Source organism: Brassica napus, chromosome C3, assembly GCF_020379485.1.
Source record: "Brassica napus cultivar Da-Ae chromosome C3, Da-Ae, whole genome shotgun sequence".
NCBI lineage: Eukaryota > Viridiplantae > Streptophyta > Magnoliopsida > Brassicales > Brassicaceae > Brassica > Brassica napus.
The window spans coordinates 14989645-15009391 of NC_063446.1; the positions used below are offsets into that span (position 1 = coordinate 14989645).

Below are 19747 nucleotides of genomic sequence, written 5' to 3' on the forward strand. Positions count from 1 at the left end.
GTCGAGTTGGAAGTTCGAAACTTACACCCTCCAACTTGAGGGAGGGGGTATTGAGATATGTACAGATCTACAATAGTTATGATTGGATAGGATTATATATTTTGTGTATCTATGTTTTAGGATAGAAACCTTTTAATAAATATAAGATCTTGGACCTTAGAATTGAAAAAAAAAACACTTTTCATATATTCTGTTTTTGACAAAACATTTTCAATTTTAGTAAATTAATGATTCTTAATAAGAAAATCTAGACTTTTCAAAATTATATGACTTATCCACATTGTAAATTCAGTATCAACATACATGTATAAATACATATATATTTATATGTATAATTGATTAGTAGGCTAAAAGAAGAAGAGAAGACAACTTACAAAGACTGAAAAGTTCGGTGAACAAATAAAAAGAGGAAAATGGATACAGGTTCCTTAATCATAGTCTTTGTCTTTGTGGCGGTCAGCATCTTAGGTTGTGCAGCTTGTTGTATCATCAAACGGTTAGTGGGAGAGAAATATGTCAACGATTCATAACTATTATTCTGTTGCCAATTAACTATGCCTTTTTGTTAGTTTTCAATCAAGTGTTGTTCAACATAATGATATTGTTGTAACTATATTATATTTGCAAAATTAAATTATTGGTAAAGTCAAAGAACTTCCAAATCTACCACCTATTAAACAACACTACAGTTTATATTACCGAAACAGAGCTTTAGATTATTATTTTTATAACACAAACAAAGTTTTAGATATAAGAGAATACTACATGATAACCTGCGCGCATGCGTGGACAATGTTTTTATACTAATGTTTGTTCATTAAATGATTTTAACATTTTGCAACACTACAATCTTTGTCAATTGTAAAATGATGAATACAAATATTGGTCTCTTAAATGTATCATCATGATTGAAGAGTTAACGTATGACAGCTCATTTTAATTATTTTAAGACTTCAGTGGACAAAAAGAAATTAAGTTTTACGGCTGAAATAAATCACAAAAATCAAATAGGCAACATCGATTGTAAAATGACGAAAGAGGATTAGGTTTTTTTTTTTGGACAAAAGAGGATTAGGTTTTTTGCTCTCGATTTGTCTACTATTGACTCTCCAAAATTGATTTCATTTTCTATCTCTATAAAATTGTACTTTCGTTCTCGTTTCTGTTTCACATTAAAAAGTGATTTCATTTTAAAAAAGTTTGGTAATCACCAAGTAGAAGGAGAAAATTTTACTGAAATATTTGCACCATTTGCGAAAAATGACCACAAGGCTTTCTTGAGGTAGTGGCTGCCAGATATTTGGAAGTACAACTGATGGATGTGCATAATGCATTTTTGCATGGTGACCTTGTGGAGGAGGTAGTTACGAAATTACTATCTGGTATAAAAATTTAAGAAATACCAGAAATAATCTCCAGGTTATTTGTTCAGGTGGCTAATAACACTTTGGTTTAGGATATGTTTGTACAACAATCTTACAAGATTATTTCTGGTATTTCTTAAATTTTTGAGCGGATACGCATCGAGTTTTTTAGTTTGGGTTTGATTTAGACTTCGGGTTACGGATTTTATGCCCAAAACTACTTTAAATAAAGAAAATCTAGACTAACCACATAAAGGGTAAAAGACACTTATACCACTAAGGTTAAATAATCTAGACTAAGGGTTTAGAGTTGAGAGGTGGAGTAGGATTTTTCGAATGTGAAATTTAGGATTCTAATAAAGATATAAATAAATACTTAAAAAATATATAATTTTTTAAAATAGTTTCAAACATAATTTTTCATTTTCAAAAACAAAATTGAAAAAAAAAATTTAGAAAAAAGTTCGAATTTTAAAAAGTATAATTCGAAAACAAAAAAAAATATTATTTTTATTTAAATAATGATTTATTATATATATAGGGCACAAGGGTATAAGAGTCTTTTGTCACTTGATGAAGAATGTATTTTTGAAAATGTCCCTTTAGTGGTGGTAAAGATGAAAAGTGGTACCATGAAATTGGTAAACATGAAATTTTCCCTAAAATAGAAGTCATGACTTCTTTCATGTGTGATATTTTAAATTAACTATTCCTAGAAAATTGTTTATAATATATATATTTTTGTGTATTTTCATGATAAAATCTTAACAACTTATTTAATTCTCTTTATTATTCCATCAAAATATTATAAGATATGCATAATTTCGAAAGTATAATATTACATCAATATAATTAGATTTGCATATAACCATTTATAATCTACTTAATAATAATAACATTTAATTATTCTAGAGTTTATACTTGTATATGATCTAATTAATAATAATAATAATAATAATAATAATAATAACAATAACATTTATTATGCAAATATAATAGTGTTAGGATTTTTAATATTTGATTCGATTTTATTATTTCACCTTGCAAATAATAAAATCGAATCAAATATTAAAAATTCTAACACTATTGTATTTGCATAATAAGTGCTATTATTATTAATTATATCATACATGTATCAATATTTATATAGGTATTTTGTTAACAAACATGTATTGATAAACCTATAATATTTTAAAATACAATACTAGAGATTCAACCATATAATGTTTTTATAATAAATCGCTTAATACAAATAATTTTTTTTATTTAAATACAAATATATATTAAGCGATTTATTATAAAATAGTATATGGTTGAATCTATAGTATTGAATTTTAAATTATATATATATATATATATATACATGTTTTTAACACAACACCTATATAAATATTGATACATGATAATATAATTAATAATAATAAAATTTATTATGCAAATACAATAGTGTTAGGATTTTTAATATTTCATTTGATTTTATTATTTGAAGGTAAAACTTTATCATAAAATCAAATAAAAATCCTAATACTATTGTGTTTTCATAATAAATGTTATTATTATCATATACAAGTATAAACTCTAGAATAATTAAATGGAATTTTTATTAAGTAGATTATAAATGGTTATATGCTACTAATATAATCATATATTTATGGAATATTATATTTTCGAAATTATGCATATCTAATAATATTTTTATGAAATAAAAAAGAGAATTAAATTAGGTTGTTAGGATTTGATCATGAAAATACAAAAAAAACATAATATAAGCAACTTTATAGGGATTGTCCATTTAAAATATCACACATGAAAAACTCATGTCTTCTATTTTAATATTTACCCACAAGTAAAGGTAACTAAAATATTTAAGTATAGATAAACAAAACCCTCACAGTTGTGCGAGTCTAGCTTTTTTATATTTATTAAAAATGATCGTTAAAACGAAGTGAATAAGACTAGCTATTTATCATCATCCTTCATACCACCGGATTTCATAATGTTGGAAGTAAGATAATGCGATAATAGAAACCGAAATGTTGAAATGTAAACCTCATATCGCCATGGCAAACCGGATTGTATTACACTAAATTAATTATCAAATATAGAGTACTTTACCGATTTCATTTAATTTATAATCTAACTATTTATTTTTGATAAGATGAATTTGATCAATTTTTGTCTATGATAAATAAATAAATAAATAAATAGACTATACAATAAATGTCTCATCAGAGCATTTTTCTAATTCTTTAACTTTGTATTAACGGACTTAGAAACCAAAAATTCAATATCTACTCTTTTGAGTATGGACAACTTCAGAAATTAAAGATGATTGATGTCTTTCCATGAAGAAGATTGATGTTTTATAATGATATCGAGAATTAACAGGCTTGGTATAGTTAGCATTAGTCATAAATCATAACTGTTGAAGCAAGAACCTTTATGGAAAACATAGTAAGCTACTAACTCTCAAAATCAAATTACATTTTTATCAAAAAAAACTCTCAAAATCAAATTACATTGAAAATAATAATTTTTCGAAAAGCTATTCAATTAAAATATATGGATAGTATTATCCACGTAGATGACTTTGAGAAAAATACATTGAAAGTATTACACATACTAGTGGTTTTTCCGCGCTACGCGCGGAGCGATTGTTTATTGTTTTTATAAATATTTTGTTTATGTTGTACATTTTTTTTACTATGGAGGTTAGTATTGGTGCTTAGTTTTTCATGAAATCAGCAGCCAACATTTTGCTATACACGATGATGTTAAGTTTTGTTTTAATTGTGCGACTTTTATTTTACAATTATGTTTTATATATATTATTATTTTTTGTAATGTATATGAGATTCAGGATCAACATTGTGAATAATGTGTATTGGGTTTAGGAGTGAAGATAATTGCTATTAGGTTTAGTAGTGTGAAGATATATTGGAAGAAAATGGTGAATTGTATGTTATAGCCTCAGCATTTGAAGTTTAAATTTAGACATTTAGCTTTGTTTTACATTTGAAATGTATTTGCTTTTTATATTATTGTTATGAAAAAGTAATGGTGGGAATGAAAAATATATATTTTTGGGGATAAATTATTTAAAAAAAAATATTTTGCATTAAAATTTAAACAATTGTAGAAAGCAATACAACAATTAGAATGAAATTTAAACATAATAAACCCCATATTAATTTTGTGTAATCAGAAATCAAAGATTACTTTCTCTACATACCGGTCAACTTATGTTTGTACGAAGCCATTGATTAATGCAAGAAAAATAGAAATTATGTTCCCAGAACCTCAGAAGATGCACCTCCGCCTATTTGAGCAACGGTCTGCTCTCAAGTTGGCAAGAAGAACATAGGAAGACGACATATCTGAAGGCGTCTATCGGATTGCTTAAGCTATAAGATATCTCAATGGTGCAGATCTTTATCGCTCCAAAACACTTATTTATAGCTCGACCTTGGATATGTTACAAACGCAGCTTGTTAATGAGAATAAATGAGACGGAGTTGGAAGAAAGGTGGGGTGAAGCTTAATGATTGAATTAAGGTTGATTTTAAGTGAAAGAGAAGACATTACAGGAAAACGCAGTTGAGGACGATGGAAGGTGAAGGCGTCGATCAGCTGAAGATGGCATACCTAACTCTAAACACAAACGGGCCGCATATATCAAAGTATGGACCAAGAAATAAATAGAAATTTCCAATAAATAATCAAAAAATTCAGCTAATCCGCGAGCCAGAAACACCAAAGAAAAAAGAAGAAAAAAAACACAAATTGGAAGAAAAAGAAAAAAGAAGAAGCTCTCTCTTTGGTCGACACGTGTCGCAAAATGCAGATATGAGAGATGATGTGGCGCATTGTGGAGAGTTTCTCTTCAACTTTATTATTATAGATATGGTATTCCGTGACCAAGTAAAAAAAATGGGCACATCATGAAATACACATATTGAGAAATAATTTAAAAATATAGCCATGTATGTTTTTTTTTTTTTTAACACACTCATATCATATATTAAAACCTGCAGCCCAACTAAGAATAGTTGGTGGTATCCAAATACAATTTTGATTTAGCCAGTGAATCGCTAAGGAGTTTAAGTTTCTGAAAACATAAGAAAACGCAATACAATCAAAAGAAAGGGATAGACGCTCGATGTCCCGGGAAATTCCGTAGAGATCCTTCGGGTGATTCTTCGAGATGATAAGAGCAACAAGTGCTTGACAAACTGTTTTGATCCAGATTCTTGTAAAACCGGCTCCGAGGGCGTTGAGTAGAGCCGACCTTATAGCTAGCGCCTCAGCTACTAGGGCAGAAGATGTATTCTCAAATGTCGCCGTACACTGGTGCAGTTGGTCGTCCTGTTGGGAGATGAAGATCCAGCCACAGCCATGTATGTATATGTGAGGAAAGATGTGACATTTTGTTACTAAGATGGACATAATTGAACTTTTCAGCGCGTGACATTTTGTCAAACACGTCGACGAAGAATGAACATATCATCATGAAGTTGCCAATAGTATAGAATGTATAATCTTCAGTAGTATAGTATAGTTATTTAATTAATTGACTTAACACCATATTTTCATTCTATATTTCCAAATAAAATAGAAAACAACAAATATTATATTGCATTGCACATTTTTATAGAGTTTCGGGAAATGGCAAATAAAGTTTAGACGAGAAGATGTTATTGAAGACGGTAAAGAAGATGGTTTAGGTGGAGAAAGTGTATATAACCATGGTAACAAGTATGGTGGTAGAAAAGGGGGATTTTGCTGTTGGTGTCGGAGGTGAACAAGGAATCAAGGGGTTGATGTTGTTGTTAGTGCCATAAGCAAAGAAAAAAAAATCAAGAGACAGAAAATGAGATACTGTTTGTTGAGGAATTGGTAGAGTTTTCGCCAAAATTTATAGAAAAAGAAAAATATACAGGAGGTAAAGAAGAGAAAGAGATAGCCGAAGAAGGTGAGAATATGACAGATGGCAATGGTGATGGAAGAAAAGATGGTAGTGCTGCTGAAAAAACCCGCTGATAATAATAGTGACGATAATGCATATGTAGGTGACTGAATAATGAAAGAGGTTGAAAAATGAATGTGGAAAGAGAGGATGATATTAATATATAGTTTACAATTTGCAAAATTATATGTGATATTAAATATATACAATTTGCAAAAAGTTTGTATGCGACATTCAATTTTTATTTTTTTAAACAAAATAGAAGAAAATATTTAGTTTGTAGTAACATTTTATTTTTGATAATAGAATAGACTAATTACGTTTTATATAGAATAGAATAAATTTGTTATATTTTCATACATTTACATTATATATCAAGTTTCATTATATATGTTTGTTTTTAAAAATTCAAAACATATTATGTAAATAAAAAAATCTCTGTTTTTCAAATAAATAAAAGTTTCAAATAATAATTATTATATTAAAGTAACTAAAAGAATAGAGGGAAATGTAAAGAGGGGTAAAATGGCAAATAATGTATAAATATACTTCAGATTTTTTGTCATGGTTACTTTCTTAATTAAATTTTTTTGATGGCTATAGAGTCAAATTTCCCCTTTTTCAGTGTATATACGTTATACTACATGCATATACTTATACTTGAAGATGCAAGCCGATCTTGTATATGTCAATAGTCTTTTTCGATTAACTAGATGACAAATTCACTGATGTTGGACTTCATTAGTCATTAATGCATAAGGTATATGGAGTGGTAGATACTATGTAGATGCAAGATGCTTGATCTGGAGAAAGATAAACTTAGGTTTATTTTTGCTTAGTCGGTGAACTAGTTGTTGATCTAGGTTACAACATATAGTGCACCACTCTGGTGAAGACCAGGTGGATGCAAGATAATTATTTGGCGTGGAATAAATTTGAAGAGTAAGTTTATACCGTGGAGAAAAAGCAAGAGGATAAACTTGGGAGCAATTTTATTCTTTGAAAAAAAAGAATAAATATAAGGTACTCTAAATATAATTCCAAGAAATGTACTTATTAATATGTAAGTTGTCAATATCCATGGCTTCCTTGGACAATGATTTTGGAACGTGGAGATCATATTAAACAGTCATGGATTGATGGTAATTATTGAGTCTTATTATTTTAGAGGAAGGATGAGAATCTCTTGAAAGTGTTTTTAGATCGTGTTGAAACAAAAGCTGAAGTAATGAAGATAGAAAGACAAATTTGGATAGATTAAAAAATTTCATGGTTTTAATAGATATTGTATAAAGATGATTAAACAAATCTTGTAATAGATCATTTATGTGATTTCTAATAAAGTAAAGGTGTATGATTGTGTCCATTGTCTCTCCATTTATTTTTTCATTAATTTGTTGTGGTTGTATCTTAAACTTATAATACAGTTTGTAAAAACGTGTAGATTTGTTCATGTAGAAATATTGTATATTTTTTACTAAAGAAAATAAAATGAATTAAACATCGCTAAGAAATCAACACAAAAGGTAAAAGAAAAGCTATAAGCAACACAATAAAATAAAATTCACAGATTTGAAATCCTCAATGATATAAGAGAGTGAGAGTCTGACTCCTAAAAGGGTCCTTCTACGAAGAGGACGAACAAGAAGCCATCGAAAAAGGCCCTTTTGATGTCGGTTATGATTTATGAACCCTATCATGTGTACGTCCACGCTTATTTTACGTGTTTGCATGTGGACCATCTTATCTGTAACGATTTAGTTATATTAATAGAAACATTTTCCCTCTAGTTCAAATTACTGCTTGTGTATATCCTCTACTTGATAATCAGGATAGCGATGAAAAACAAGTGGAAAAATAAATGATTTTAGTTTGTTCTTTGATTCGTAAATGCATCTATTTCTTGAGGCCTACATATAGATCGGTCCCTATTACTGAATTGTTTACAACGAAATTAATCATTATTTGTGCAATTGTGCGCAAAGAGTGAAATTTACATGCATACCATGCAAGAAAGACTTTTTGTTTGAAACCTGACATCTAAAGTGAGATCACTGAGATGGGACATATACATTTATTTATATACAAAAAGAAGATTTTAACTATTCATCGCAGTTTCTAAATGAACATCTAAACATTAAAATAAATAACAAATAAGCAAATGTAAAAGAGATGATTTGTTAAAAAAATAGAGATGATAGAGAGGTTGTAAAAAAAACTGAAAAACCTAAATACATTTGATGAAAAAAAATCCCAATATATAAAAGGAATTGAAAGAGTGTTTTTAGTCTATCCACCTCAGCATGGAAAATCACCCGATCATGAATCATCATTATGCCCATCATTATGCCACGACAGACCTGTTATTGGTCTGAAACAGAATTTACGGGGGCCTACTCATATTGGTTTGTCAATATTCTCTCATAGGCCAAGTTAAGTCAGCCTAACCCTCTTTTGTAACCCAATAACTGTAGATATTGTTTAGCCTCTTCGGCTACGCCGATTGATTTCTGCAAAACACCGTTCATGTGGACCCATTCTCATTCATTCAATTCCATAACTGGCCTCATTAACTCAACAACAACTAGATGTCAACTCTCTCTTCAACTTCTTCTGCATTTCTATATAAACGTTGCTCAACACTTCCATGGAAGCCCTATTTTTAACTCAAACACCAATCGGGCTGAGATGCTTTAAATCATGCACGATCGGTAGTGAGGCAAAGATATTGGAGAACTGTTCCTTCTTGGCTGATGTGAGTCCACCACATCTTTTTTTTCCCTCTCTTACTGTTTCACAAAGTTTTTGATTAGTTTTACAGTTTTACTCAACTCAAGCCGAACAATTCCAGATCTTATGATATCATCATTCAACTTGGGGGAATCCTTCATGAGTTCAATATCTGAACAGAGAGTTCGTCCTTCTTATACGTACGAGAAAGTGATGTAGTCATCAGAGAAGAAGTCTGAGGCTCCGGGCTGATTACGGAGACGGAGACGTAGCGACCAGATGTGACAGTAACTTATTCTAATTCTTAAGAAACTAACTAGATATTGACCCGCGCTTGCAAAGCGCGGAATGTTTTATGACGAAAGTTTCACTAATAACTTAACAACTATTTTGATAATTTATAAGAATTTTGTGTATTTAAAATATTTTTGCATTTAAATCAGTGCTATTAAAATCAATCCGGATCCGCGGTCAAACCGGTTAATGGTGATCCAATAATATGGTCGAGGTTTATAAAACTATATTTAAAACCTTTAAAAATCACTGAAATAAGAGATTAACCGATTGAACTGATGGATGACCGATATGTAATCCAATTTCATTTAGATTGTTATAATTTTATAGTTTGTTAACTTTTAATCCATATTTTAAAGTTCACTGTTTTTTAGTTATATGAATTAATAACATTTTTACAAAAAAAATGAAAGATATAAAATAACTAAGAAGTATAAATATGTCTTGATCATATTACTTTTTTTTATATAGCTTAATCAGTTTTATTATATTTGTTTTGTGTAATTTATTTTGTTAATAATTTGGTTCAAATTATAATCGGTTTAAATTTTTTTTTTTACAATTAGTGTTAAAATATTTTTTTCTAGATAATATATATTTTGAACATTTCTCATAATTATTTTTGTTATTATTTTTATTGTACAATTGTAGTTATTTTCAATCTATAGTGTTTGTATATATATATTTTATGTAATGTCCATTATTGAATAATTATTTTACTTAAGTAAATGATATAACCATTGTTTAGGAAACATAAATAAAATAATATATAAATTACATGATTTGTTATTGATTGAAATGTTTTTGTAGTATCTAAACTTGTAAAAATAAGTTCTTTTTATTTTCATTGTTTTTATACATTATTTGAATTTCTAAATTATTCAATATATTTAAACAATTTGAAAGAAAATTGTTAAAGATATATTAAAAATATGAAATCTAGTGTTTTATATCGTTTGGACATAAGATTAATTATTGCATTGTTTTGAAACATATATAATAGTATAAGAAAATGAGTATTAGTGATTTAAGGTATGTTTACTTATAAAGTATAAATGTATATTTAATTTAAAAACTTACACAAGATAAAAATCTTGATTATTAATGCTAACACAATATAGATAATAATATAAATTTTACACAAACTTACACAAATTTACACGGTACTTCTTGCGCCATACCGAAGATCTCTAGTAGTCTTTTTTCCAATATTCTGCAAAATTTGTCTTCTCCGGAAATTGAAACTTATACTTCCTGGTGTAGAAGTTTTAATGAACCATAAAATCACTGGACCAAAGGAGCTTCCACGAGGGGCTTCCACAGTTTACGATTTTCTTGTATGATATTTTTATTATTAGATTTGAATGTTCCGGAATAAAATGGTTAAAGATTTCTTTTTTTAAATAATCAAAGATCTTAAAGTTCTTATCTAATGGCATATCTTTTGTTTTACCATATCAGAAGGATCTTATTTAATTGTTATGAATCTTTATATATAAAGTTAGTTTTTTCTCTTCTTATGACAAGTGGCAAGGGGGTTTGATGACATGTGTCTTTCATATTTTTTGTTTTATATTTTAAGTCCTTTTTCTTATAGATTATTGCAATTTAGCGAAGTACTTTCTAATTATGCACTATTTACTCTTTTAATATTAACCATCTTTGTATAAGATTTGATAATTTATTTTATTGGTCACTAAAATTCAAGATGAATAAAAAATAAATAAATAAAATAAATAAATAAATAATTTTAAATATTTTCTATTATTTTTGTTATTTTACCATTTTCTATTATTTTATGATAAGAGGATTCATGATGAGGAAGAAGAGAAGCATGACGAGCAAAACCAAGATAAACTTATGTATGCAAACTCTCACAACAGGATATGTATGATTCGGGAAGAGGCGGTCGGTATGGATATCGAGGAAGAGGTCGTGGTAGATTTGGATATCAACAAAACAGATATTATAGGCAAGAGAGAGACACATCAAAGGTTGAGTGTTACCGATGTGATAAGATAGGTCACTTCGCTCAGAACTGCCCTACAATTTCCACAAATAACCAAACTAATAAGAAAAAACTAGAATACAACGCATAATCTAAACCTACAACTTCCACAACCAAAAGAAAAAAACCAATTATACTATAGTAACACTAACTCAATAAAAGTTTGGAGCCGGAAAAATAACTGCCCTACAATTTCCACAAATAACCAGACTAATAAGAAAAAACTAGAATACAACGCATAATCTAAAACTACAACTTCCACAACCAAAAAAAAAACCAATTATACTATAGTAACACTAACTCAATAAAAGTTTGGAGCCGGAAAAAGATCAACAAAGAAAACTAACTTACCTCATCTTACCAATAATATCATGGATATAACAAGCAGATGTTAGAAAAGATAAAAGGATATTTCTTCTGTTCCAAAATATTTGATGTTTTGAGTGTATGAACAGGAATTAAGGTATACATTTTTTTCTAAAAGAAACATTAAAAATATAAACCAAAATTAATTCTTCCAATCCTTAAAAATAAATATAAAACATCACTGGTCACACAGTTTTCAATAAAATTTAAATTAATATAAAATATCAAAACATCATCTATTTTGAAACATCATAACTTTTCTAAAACATCATCTATTTTGGAACAGATGGAGTAAAATATAAGACAAAACATTCCTCCGAGCTCAAAGGAGCGTGATCAAGCACCAACCCAAAAAACCCAAAAAAACCAAAAAGGTCAGAGAAAGAATAATCATCAGGAGACCAGAGTCACCACGAAACAAGAAGACACATGCCACAAGCACCGGAATCACAACCACCAGCTAAAAGGTAAGAAGCACCTCACAAACTAAACAAGCACATACAAGACGTTCATGCCAGCGAAGAACCACAAAGCTCTAAGTAGAAGAGACCAAAGCTCCAAAGACTAACTCCGCACACCTACACCAAGGAAAGTAAGAGAAGAAAAGAAACAACCTGAGGGAGGGAGAATGAAAGCCTACCACCGAAAAACAAGAGCTCAAACTTTAGACTAGAAATAACCTTCCAAGCACATAAAGCATACACAGAAGAAAACACTATCCAAACCTGGAGTAGCAAATATGGCGAAAAAAGAGGCACCAGAGAAGCGAGCAGCAATGAAAGGTGCAACAAGATGAGAGAACAAAGATAGAAAAGGAGACGAAACAAAATCATCAAACCGTGGAGCCATCCTCGAGATATGAAAAAGAGCATAGAAGTCAGATCACCAAAAACCAGATCTTGAAAACCAAGACGAGCAGAGACTATCGACGGCAAGTCAACGAGAGGAAGACAACATCAAAGACAACTGAACTCTGACCCAACCCAACAAGATGTAGTTCCTAAAATTAGCCAAAATCTAAAAAAGAAGAGGACCAATATTGACCAAAACAACCTACAACACAGTGAAAAACAACCGCACAATTGGGAATTTGTAAGCATGATCTATAACAAATACCAGATAATATCACAAGAGATGAATGTGAGGAAAAACAAGAACACAAAGGTGAGTCTTTTCTCAGTGATGGCGAGAAGCACCGCACACCGGAAAGGTAAGCGAGTTACATAGATGAGAACGGCTCAGGGTCAAAATATGGAGAGTGGGCAAAAAACATTTTAAAATAGTAATGTTCAAAAATGTGACAAATTAAAATACAATTCTGACGCTAAAACCATCAATCTTAAAATTAACAAATGCCTAAATGCAAAGTTATTAAAATTCAATATAATTTACATTAAAAGCTCACTTCACCACACAATTACTATTATACACACAACAACATATTATTGAAAAACAAACACATAATATATTAACATATTACCTAATACTACATAACACAATAAAACATCAATAATTCTCTTTACAAATAAGAAAGACCACTTAATTACATCATCCAAAAAATCATATCTAACAGCAATAAAACAATATCCCGCGCGAAGCGTGGACACCCTTCTAGTATTTTATATAAATAGTGAGAAAATCAAATATATGAATCGTTTTATGGTTTATGATTCCATAAAACATCATTGTCAAAAACATACCTGATTATAAAACAAATTGTTCAGATTCATGAAACTATACGTCATCGTCAAAAGTTATACAGTTCCTTCATTTGAGAAACCAAAGTTTTCTTCTCCTCAGAAAATCTGAATGCTTGCTCATTCACATCCATGCGCAAGTCACAACACTTCCGTCTCAAGGAAACAAATCCCTTAACATATTACCACGTCTTTGACCGCAGTTTTGAGACAAATTGAACATGCAACAAAGTCAAAACCATCTCATTCGTCCCAACAATCCCCATCGCCGCCGAGATCTGGATATTCGTCCCAAATATGAATTTGGTAACAATGTTGCCTAAACCTATAGACAAAATCCAAACAAATCTCAAAACACTTTTCGTCTAGCTCGAATCACCACCGAGTCTCACTCCCCAATCCTCACGATTCGATTGAATCTCGTCACAGCCAAAACCCAGAAGAAGAAAGGAAAGAAAAAAAACCATCTTTAAAGTTTTTCCGTTTGATGTTTTGTATAAAAAGGATTTTGTTACACGCATAGAAAAAAAAAGTATATATCCATGATTTGAAGGTTAATGTTATAAGGTATGAATTAAAACAAAGTATAATTGTAAGTTGGTTTAATTTAAGTATATTGGTTACCATAAAATTATATATCAAGTGTGTTTTTATATTTAGTACAACATGTTCAATAGGTCCAAAAAAACATATGCCACGGTAAATTTTAAACATGACTCTGTTTTAATAGATTAGATGCTTTGTTCTTCACTAATCTGGTTACAAATTGCTGACGCTGGGAGAAACTTTTTGGATTGGAAGGTTCGGTGGCTTGGAATTCTTTTGATCAAACGGTGCGTATTTGAAACACTGAACCTTGCACCCATCAATTTCTTTGTCTTTAATCAAACGTGTTCACTTACAAGTGCCGAAATTCATATATGTTTTTGCCGTTGGTGTAGTTTCCATTGAGTTTTTGATGCAGATTGCATAAATGAGGAAATACATTGCTTTATCAAATGGAATAAGCTGGCATCATTCTCAGCGTAACATCAATGAAACTCTCATCAAACAAAACCGTGATTACTGATTCTATTATTTAAAAAAAGAAGAAGAAGCAAATTGACACAATATTGATAGATTTATTATCATTATATTTAACAATAACCTGAGTTTCTCTGCGACTGATGAAATTGTTTCAAGTGGTCTCTCTCTCTAATACAAGTATCTCAACATAAGTATAACAAATAAGACCCTTTTAGTGTTTGTTATGTCGTTTTACTTATCACTCTGTTTTCTAATAATTGTGTATTGTTTTTTCTGTGTTTATAGATTTGATTGTTGGGTGAACATAAGAGAGATTCTCAGGTTATAGAAGTACCGAAAGAAGAAATATTTTGTTTGTTTTTACTGAGATATTTTGACAATTTAAGAACGAAACTGAGATGTGTTTTTGATATATTTGACATGGAAACTTGGTTGCTATGATCAGAGCTTTATCAGATTATGTTCATAGCAAAGGGCTTAAGCTTGGGATCCACTCTGATACTGAACAGATAAGAGCTTTGATCTAGCCCCTAACAATTTTAACAATAGCTCTCATTTAGGTTCGTAAGAGACCTCTGGGGATATATGTTGATGCCAGTTTCATCTTTTGCTTCAGTGATCCTTGATTTTTTGTATGAATTGGCTGATCAGATGGAAACATAAAATCTGAAGGAAGAAACAGACGACTCGGTAGCAACCAGGGAGATCTCATTACAGGACAAGACCCATTCAGATATGCAAACAGCTGTTCCTTTTTGAAGAAGTCAATGTGAATATCGAGAAAACATCATCTGAAGTGAAACACTCATCTTCCTTGAGATTGGAACTTGAGAAAGAAAAATCAATACTTGACTCGACCAAACAAAGAGAAGTAATGGAATCTATAGAGGTATAACTGTCAAATGGGTGTCCAATGGGTACCCACGTCCATTTAAATATGGGCTTTAATTGGTCAAACCTGTTTTCAGTGTGGGTTTTAAATGGACAGAAATAAAAAATCAATAGTTTAATGGGTAATTGTTCTTTCTGAGCCCAAGTAAAAGAAGCCTAGGAGGAAATAGTGAAGCTACTGAAGCAGCTGCAGCAAGCAACTCAATCATTCAAAGAACTTTTCTTTTGTATATTGTCAAATAAAGATCTGTAGTGTAAAATTAAAAGGATACAAAAAAGGAAAATAGAAATAAAATTAATTAATTTTTTTAATTTTGATAAGTTTTAACACCTTATCTTTTTGGTTAATGTACTTTTAATATTAAAAATGAATTCTATTTATAAACTTTTGCGACTCTTTATATAAACACTATACACGGACATAATAGTTTTAATTAAGTTACATTTTTTTGGTAAAAAGTCCGGGCGTCGCCCGAGACAGTCTCTAGCAAAAATAAATACATTTGTTACTCTACTAATATTCAATTCCAATAACTTTAAAAATTTTAAATTTTTTTTTTACTATTTTAGAAAAACTCACCAATTTTTTTATCAGTAGTAATTAATGCTCTAATCTAAAGTAATGTATAAGTGACATTGTCCAATCCACTAAGTATCAAATGATTTGGAGTTGAAAATCTATGAAATGTTTCTCATCATCCAATCCACTACGTATCGAATGATTTGGAGTTGAAAATCTGTGGAACTTTTCTCACCATAGATGTATATATAACACGTCGTCGCAATGATTCTTTCTACAGATCTAAAGCATTGTTCACCATTTGTGTTCACACTTTTTATTCAAGTTGCACCTTATTCTATTACCAGACCAATAATAAAAATCTATAAGTTTCTCAAGTTTCAGCTTATTTATGTTCTCAGACTAAAAACCAAACAATCCTATATATGTAAAATTCAAGCTTATGCAATAATTTTAAGAATCTGATAATGTGTTTATCATGGATTGGCTGATATACTTCATCTTATTATGACAACTAATACAAACAACACATGGATACGTTAACTAGGATACAACTCATGATCATTTATTCAACACCTTCTTATTAGCTCACAAGGGTAATTAAGACAAACACATACCATGAAACGGGCCTTTAAACCACATTTAACATCTTTAGCAACTAAGACTAGTTCCAGGAGTGATCCCAAACGTCCTACAGAACTCCAAGTAGCGGTCAACTCTGCTTTGCACCGCTGCAGGACGCCGACCGTTGCATTCCCCACCGTTGATCTTCCTTGTGGTAGCTCCAAAGCCTTGGTCCAGGACCGGACGAACATTTTGGTTCCAGAACCACATGGCACACTTAAAGGCAACTTCAGGGCTACGAGCCACCATATCTGGATCAGTCAAGAGAGGGAGTCCAAGGAACTTTCCTGCTGCGCCGTAGTTGTAGTTCCATGTGATTTGGATCGGACCGCGACCGTAGTAGTCCTTCCCCGGTTGACAAGGGTATACTGTGCTAGCTTGGCAGTACCTTCCTCGCGCTATTTCTTCTTTGTAACAAAAATCTTTACAGAATATCCGGTTTTATTTTTATTAAAAATGAATCAGATGTCCCAAATAATCAGTTAAATACAGAATATTTCAAAAGACAAACTAAGAAAACAATCTTTACAAAAAATATCATTTGTCCACCCATGAAAATTCATAAATAGAGTTTATGCTTGTGTATTAGGGTTTGTAATTAATTTTACTATAATAAGTATTTTGATGATGATAAACATATTAAATTTTGCTAAATTAGTTAGGTAATAATTTCAATCATTGTCTGTATTTAGTATTTACTAAATTACATAAGATCCTTTTTCTAAATGAATTAGATGTCCCAAATAATCAGTTAAATTAAGTTCTACTCTAAAAAAAGGAAAATTAACAATCTTTAAATAAATGTTTATCATTTGTTCACCTATGAAATAAAATTTTGATTTTGTGCATGTGTATTAGGGTTTCAAATTTTAATAGAAATAAGTATTTGATGATGATAAACATATATATAAAAATGGCTAAATCATGGTAATAATTGCAATAATTGTTTTGAAATAGTACTATTTAGTAAACCAAATAGTGCGTTCTATGTAGTGAGACTAGAAGGTTTTATAGTGAACACTTACTTCCAGATTCGTGTGAGAACTGAGCCAACATGGCCGCAATCTCACGCTTAGAGACGGCTCCCTGATAGGCTGGGAAAGATTGAGCTGCATCAATGAAAGCCTGACGAGTGTAGAACCCTTTTGCTGGACAGCCGTTTCCTACTTTGCTCATGATACCATCGAAAAACGATTGTGTGACAACGTTTGCAATGGTATCACGAGGCTCAGCGTTTAGACCGCCTGTGCCGCCGGTAGGAGTTGGTGAGACAGGTGTGGCTCCTGAGCTGCAAGGTCCTCTTCTGCACCCGGTGCCGCAGTAGGCAGATGTGGTGCCACAATATCCATATCTACTGCAGCATAGGTTGCCCGCACAACCGGTTGTACTGCAGTGTTGTGAAAACACGGTTTTGGTTATGATGGTTAAGGTGAAAAGAAAGAGGATTACTCTTTGATGAGTATCCATTTTTTTTTGAGGATTGAAGAGATAGTTGTGTGGAGAAATGAAGATGGTGTGTGGATGTATTTATAGTGTAAAATTCGTATATTTTAAATGATATCGTTTGATAAAGGTATGTTTCGATTATTGATTGGCCTTTTGTTAGTCTAAGTCAATGACTCTGAACCACAAAAAAGCAAGTCAATGACTCTTGTCGTTCTGTGAACTGTGATATTGCATGTCGGTGATGAGTTAGATTTAAATCTTTTCCAGTTACTTTATATATAAATATATAAACAAGTTTGAAGCTGATTAAAGTCTTCAGGTTTTAACTGAATAATTCAAGTTATTGCTGATTAATTACCAAAAAGAAAGGTTTGTGCTGATTATGAATGTAAGCTTAAACGATATTAAGCAAGTCTGCATTAAGAATGTTCTAAGGTCTTAACTTATTCAAATCGAACCAAGTCCTGAATGTATAATTAGACTCAAATTCTGATGAGCAGTTCGATTAGAACTCGTAAGAGATTCAGTATTGTGAGCTATCTTACCAGAGTTAAGAACTTGTAAGAGATTCATAATCACATTGAGGTTTTTCTTAGGTTCAGCATCAGGGTTTGAAATCTATTTCAAAATTCAATTGCTAAGCAACAAGTCAATGTGAGAACAACAAAAGGAGAAATCAAAGTTTCTTGGTGGGTTTACTAGTAGTGGTTGAAGTGCCTTCTTTCTTCTCAGCCTCTGTGGATTTCTTCCGGTCTTTCCTCTCCCTCTTCTTCAAAGCAGTCATGTGAGCCTTAAGAATAGTAGCATATGATGCTTGAAATCTCAGGTGATCCTTAGCCCCAACCTTAAAACAAGAAACCATTGCAACAAGTGTGAACTTGGAAGATCAAAGACATTCCTAATAGCCACTATCAATTTATAACAACTTAGCAAGTATGAGTAAAGAGCTAAGAAAGAATGTCATCTGTTATGATCAACCGTTCTTGGCGAGAGAGAGAGACTAAAATAATCTTCTGACTAATGGATATGATGGTCTACTCAGTAGTCATGGCATAGTTAAAGGTGTAATCTCGAGATCAATGAGTAGAGACACATACCGAAGTAGAGATCGTTTTCTTAGCATCAGTTGCTCGAATAAGGCATCTGTACTCTATAGATTCTCCAGCTGAGCTCAGCTTCCTCTTCTGCAGCTTAGACTTCAAAGACGCTGACACACACAAATCACATAAAGATACCTCCCAAAAGACAATTCAAATATAACAAAAGTGGAATAAAGAACCAAACTTACATCTTTTCAAAGTAACCCAGACAGAACCCTTGTCTTGACTTTTCTCAAACATGCTCGTGAGTTCATTGAGGAACGGATCCAACTGTAGTAAAACCTGAAAAAATCCAAACAGAAAATTATGATCAGACACAAAACCAAAGCATATGCAAGTGAGAAAGATTCGATTTTTATCACTGAATCGATAGAAAGTTTAGGTTTTTCCTTAATCAAGCACTGAATACTATAGTTTAACCTCAACGCTGAATCAAATCACACCGAAGGAAGAATGAACTAATCTCACAATAGTCTTAACACCATTAGCTAAAACCGCAATACACACACTGTTTTACAATCTCTTGAGCTTCTGTAAAGTATCATATAGCTACGATAACTCTAGGGAAGGATCGAGATTACCATTGTTATAGACTTTAGATGGTGTGATCTGCTCTCGTAACCCACCGGCCGGACGAAGTTTTATTCCGTCGCTGAAAATAAAAGACAAGGATGATATATCTATCATGTATGCCCTTGGGTGTTAAAAGGACTTA

General features: G+C 31.1%; 2 protein-coding genes across 2 annotated transcripts; both read right to left on the reverse strand.

Annotated features, from left to right (window-relative positions):
• Positions 1-16345: 16345 nt before the first annotated feature.
• Positions 16346-17998, reverse strand: LOC106388337 (endochitinase At2g43620). Its single transcript, XM_013828389.3, has 2 exons — positions 17512-17998; positions 16346-16908 (listed from the first exon to the last, which is right to left on the reverse strand). The coding sequence occupies exons 1-2, from the start codon at positions 17951-17953 to the stop codon at positions 16514-16516; spliced, it is 837 nt and encodes a 278-aa protein (XP_013683843.2). The 5' UTR covers positions 17954-17998; the 3' UTR covers positions 16346-16513.
• A 489-nt stretch (positions 17999-18487) lies between these two features.
• LOC106388338 (signal recognition particle 14 kDa protein) lies at positions 18488-19745 on the reverse strand. The gene is made up of 4 exons (XM_013828391.3): positions 19614-19745; positions 19221-19314; positions 19030-19139; positions 18488-18776 (listed from the first exon to the last, which is right to left on the reverse strand). Exons 1-4 carry the CDS (start codon positions 19614-19616, stop codon positions 18609-18611), a joined length of 375 nt encoding a protein of 124 aa, XP_013683845.1. The 5' UTR covers positions 19617-19745; the 3' UTR covers positions 18488-18608.
• Between the last annotated feature and the right edge of the window lie 2 nt (positions 19746-19747).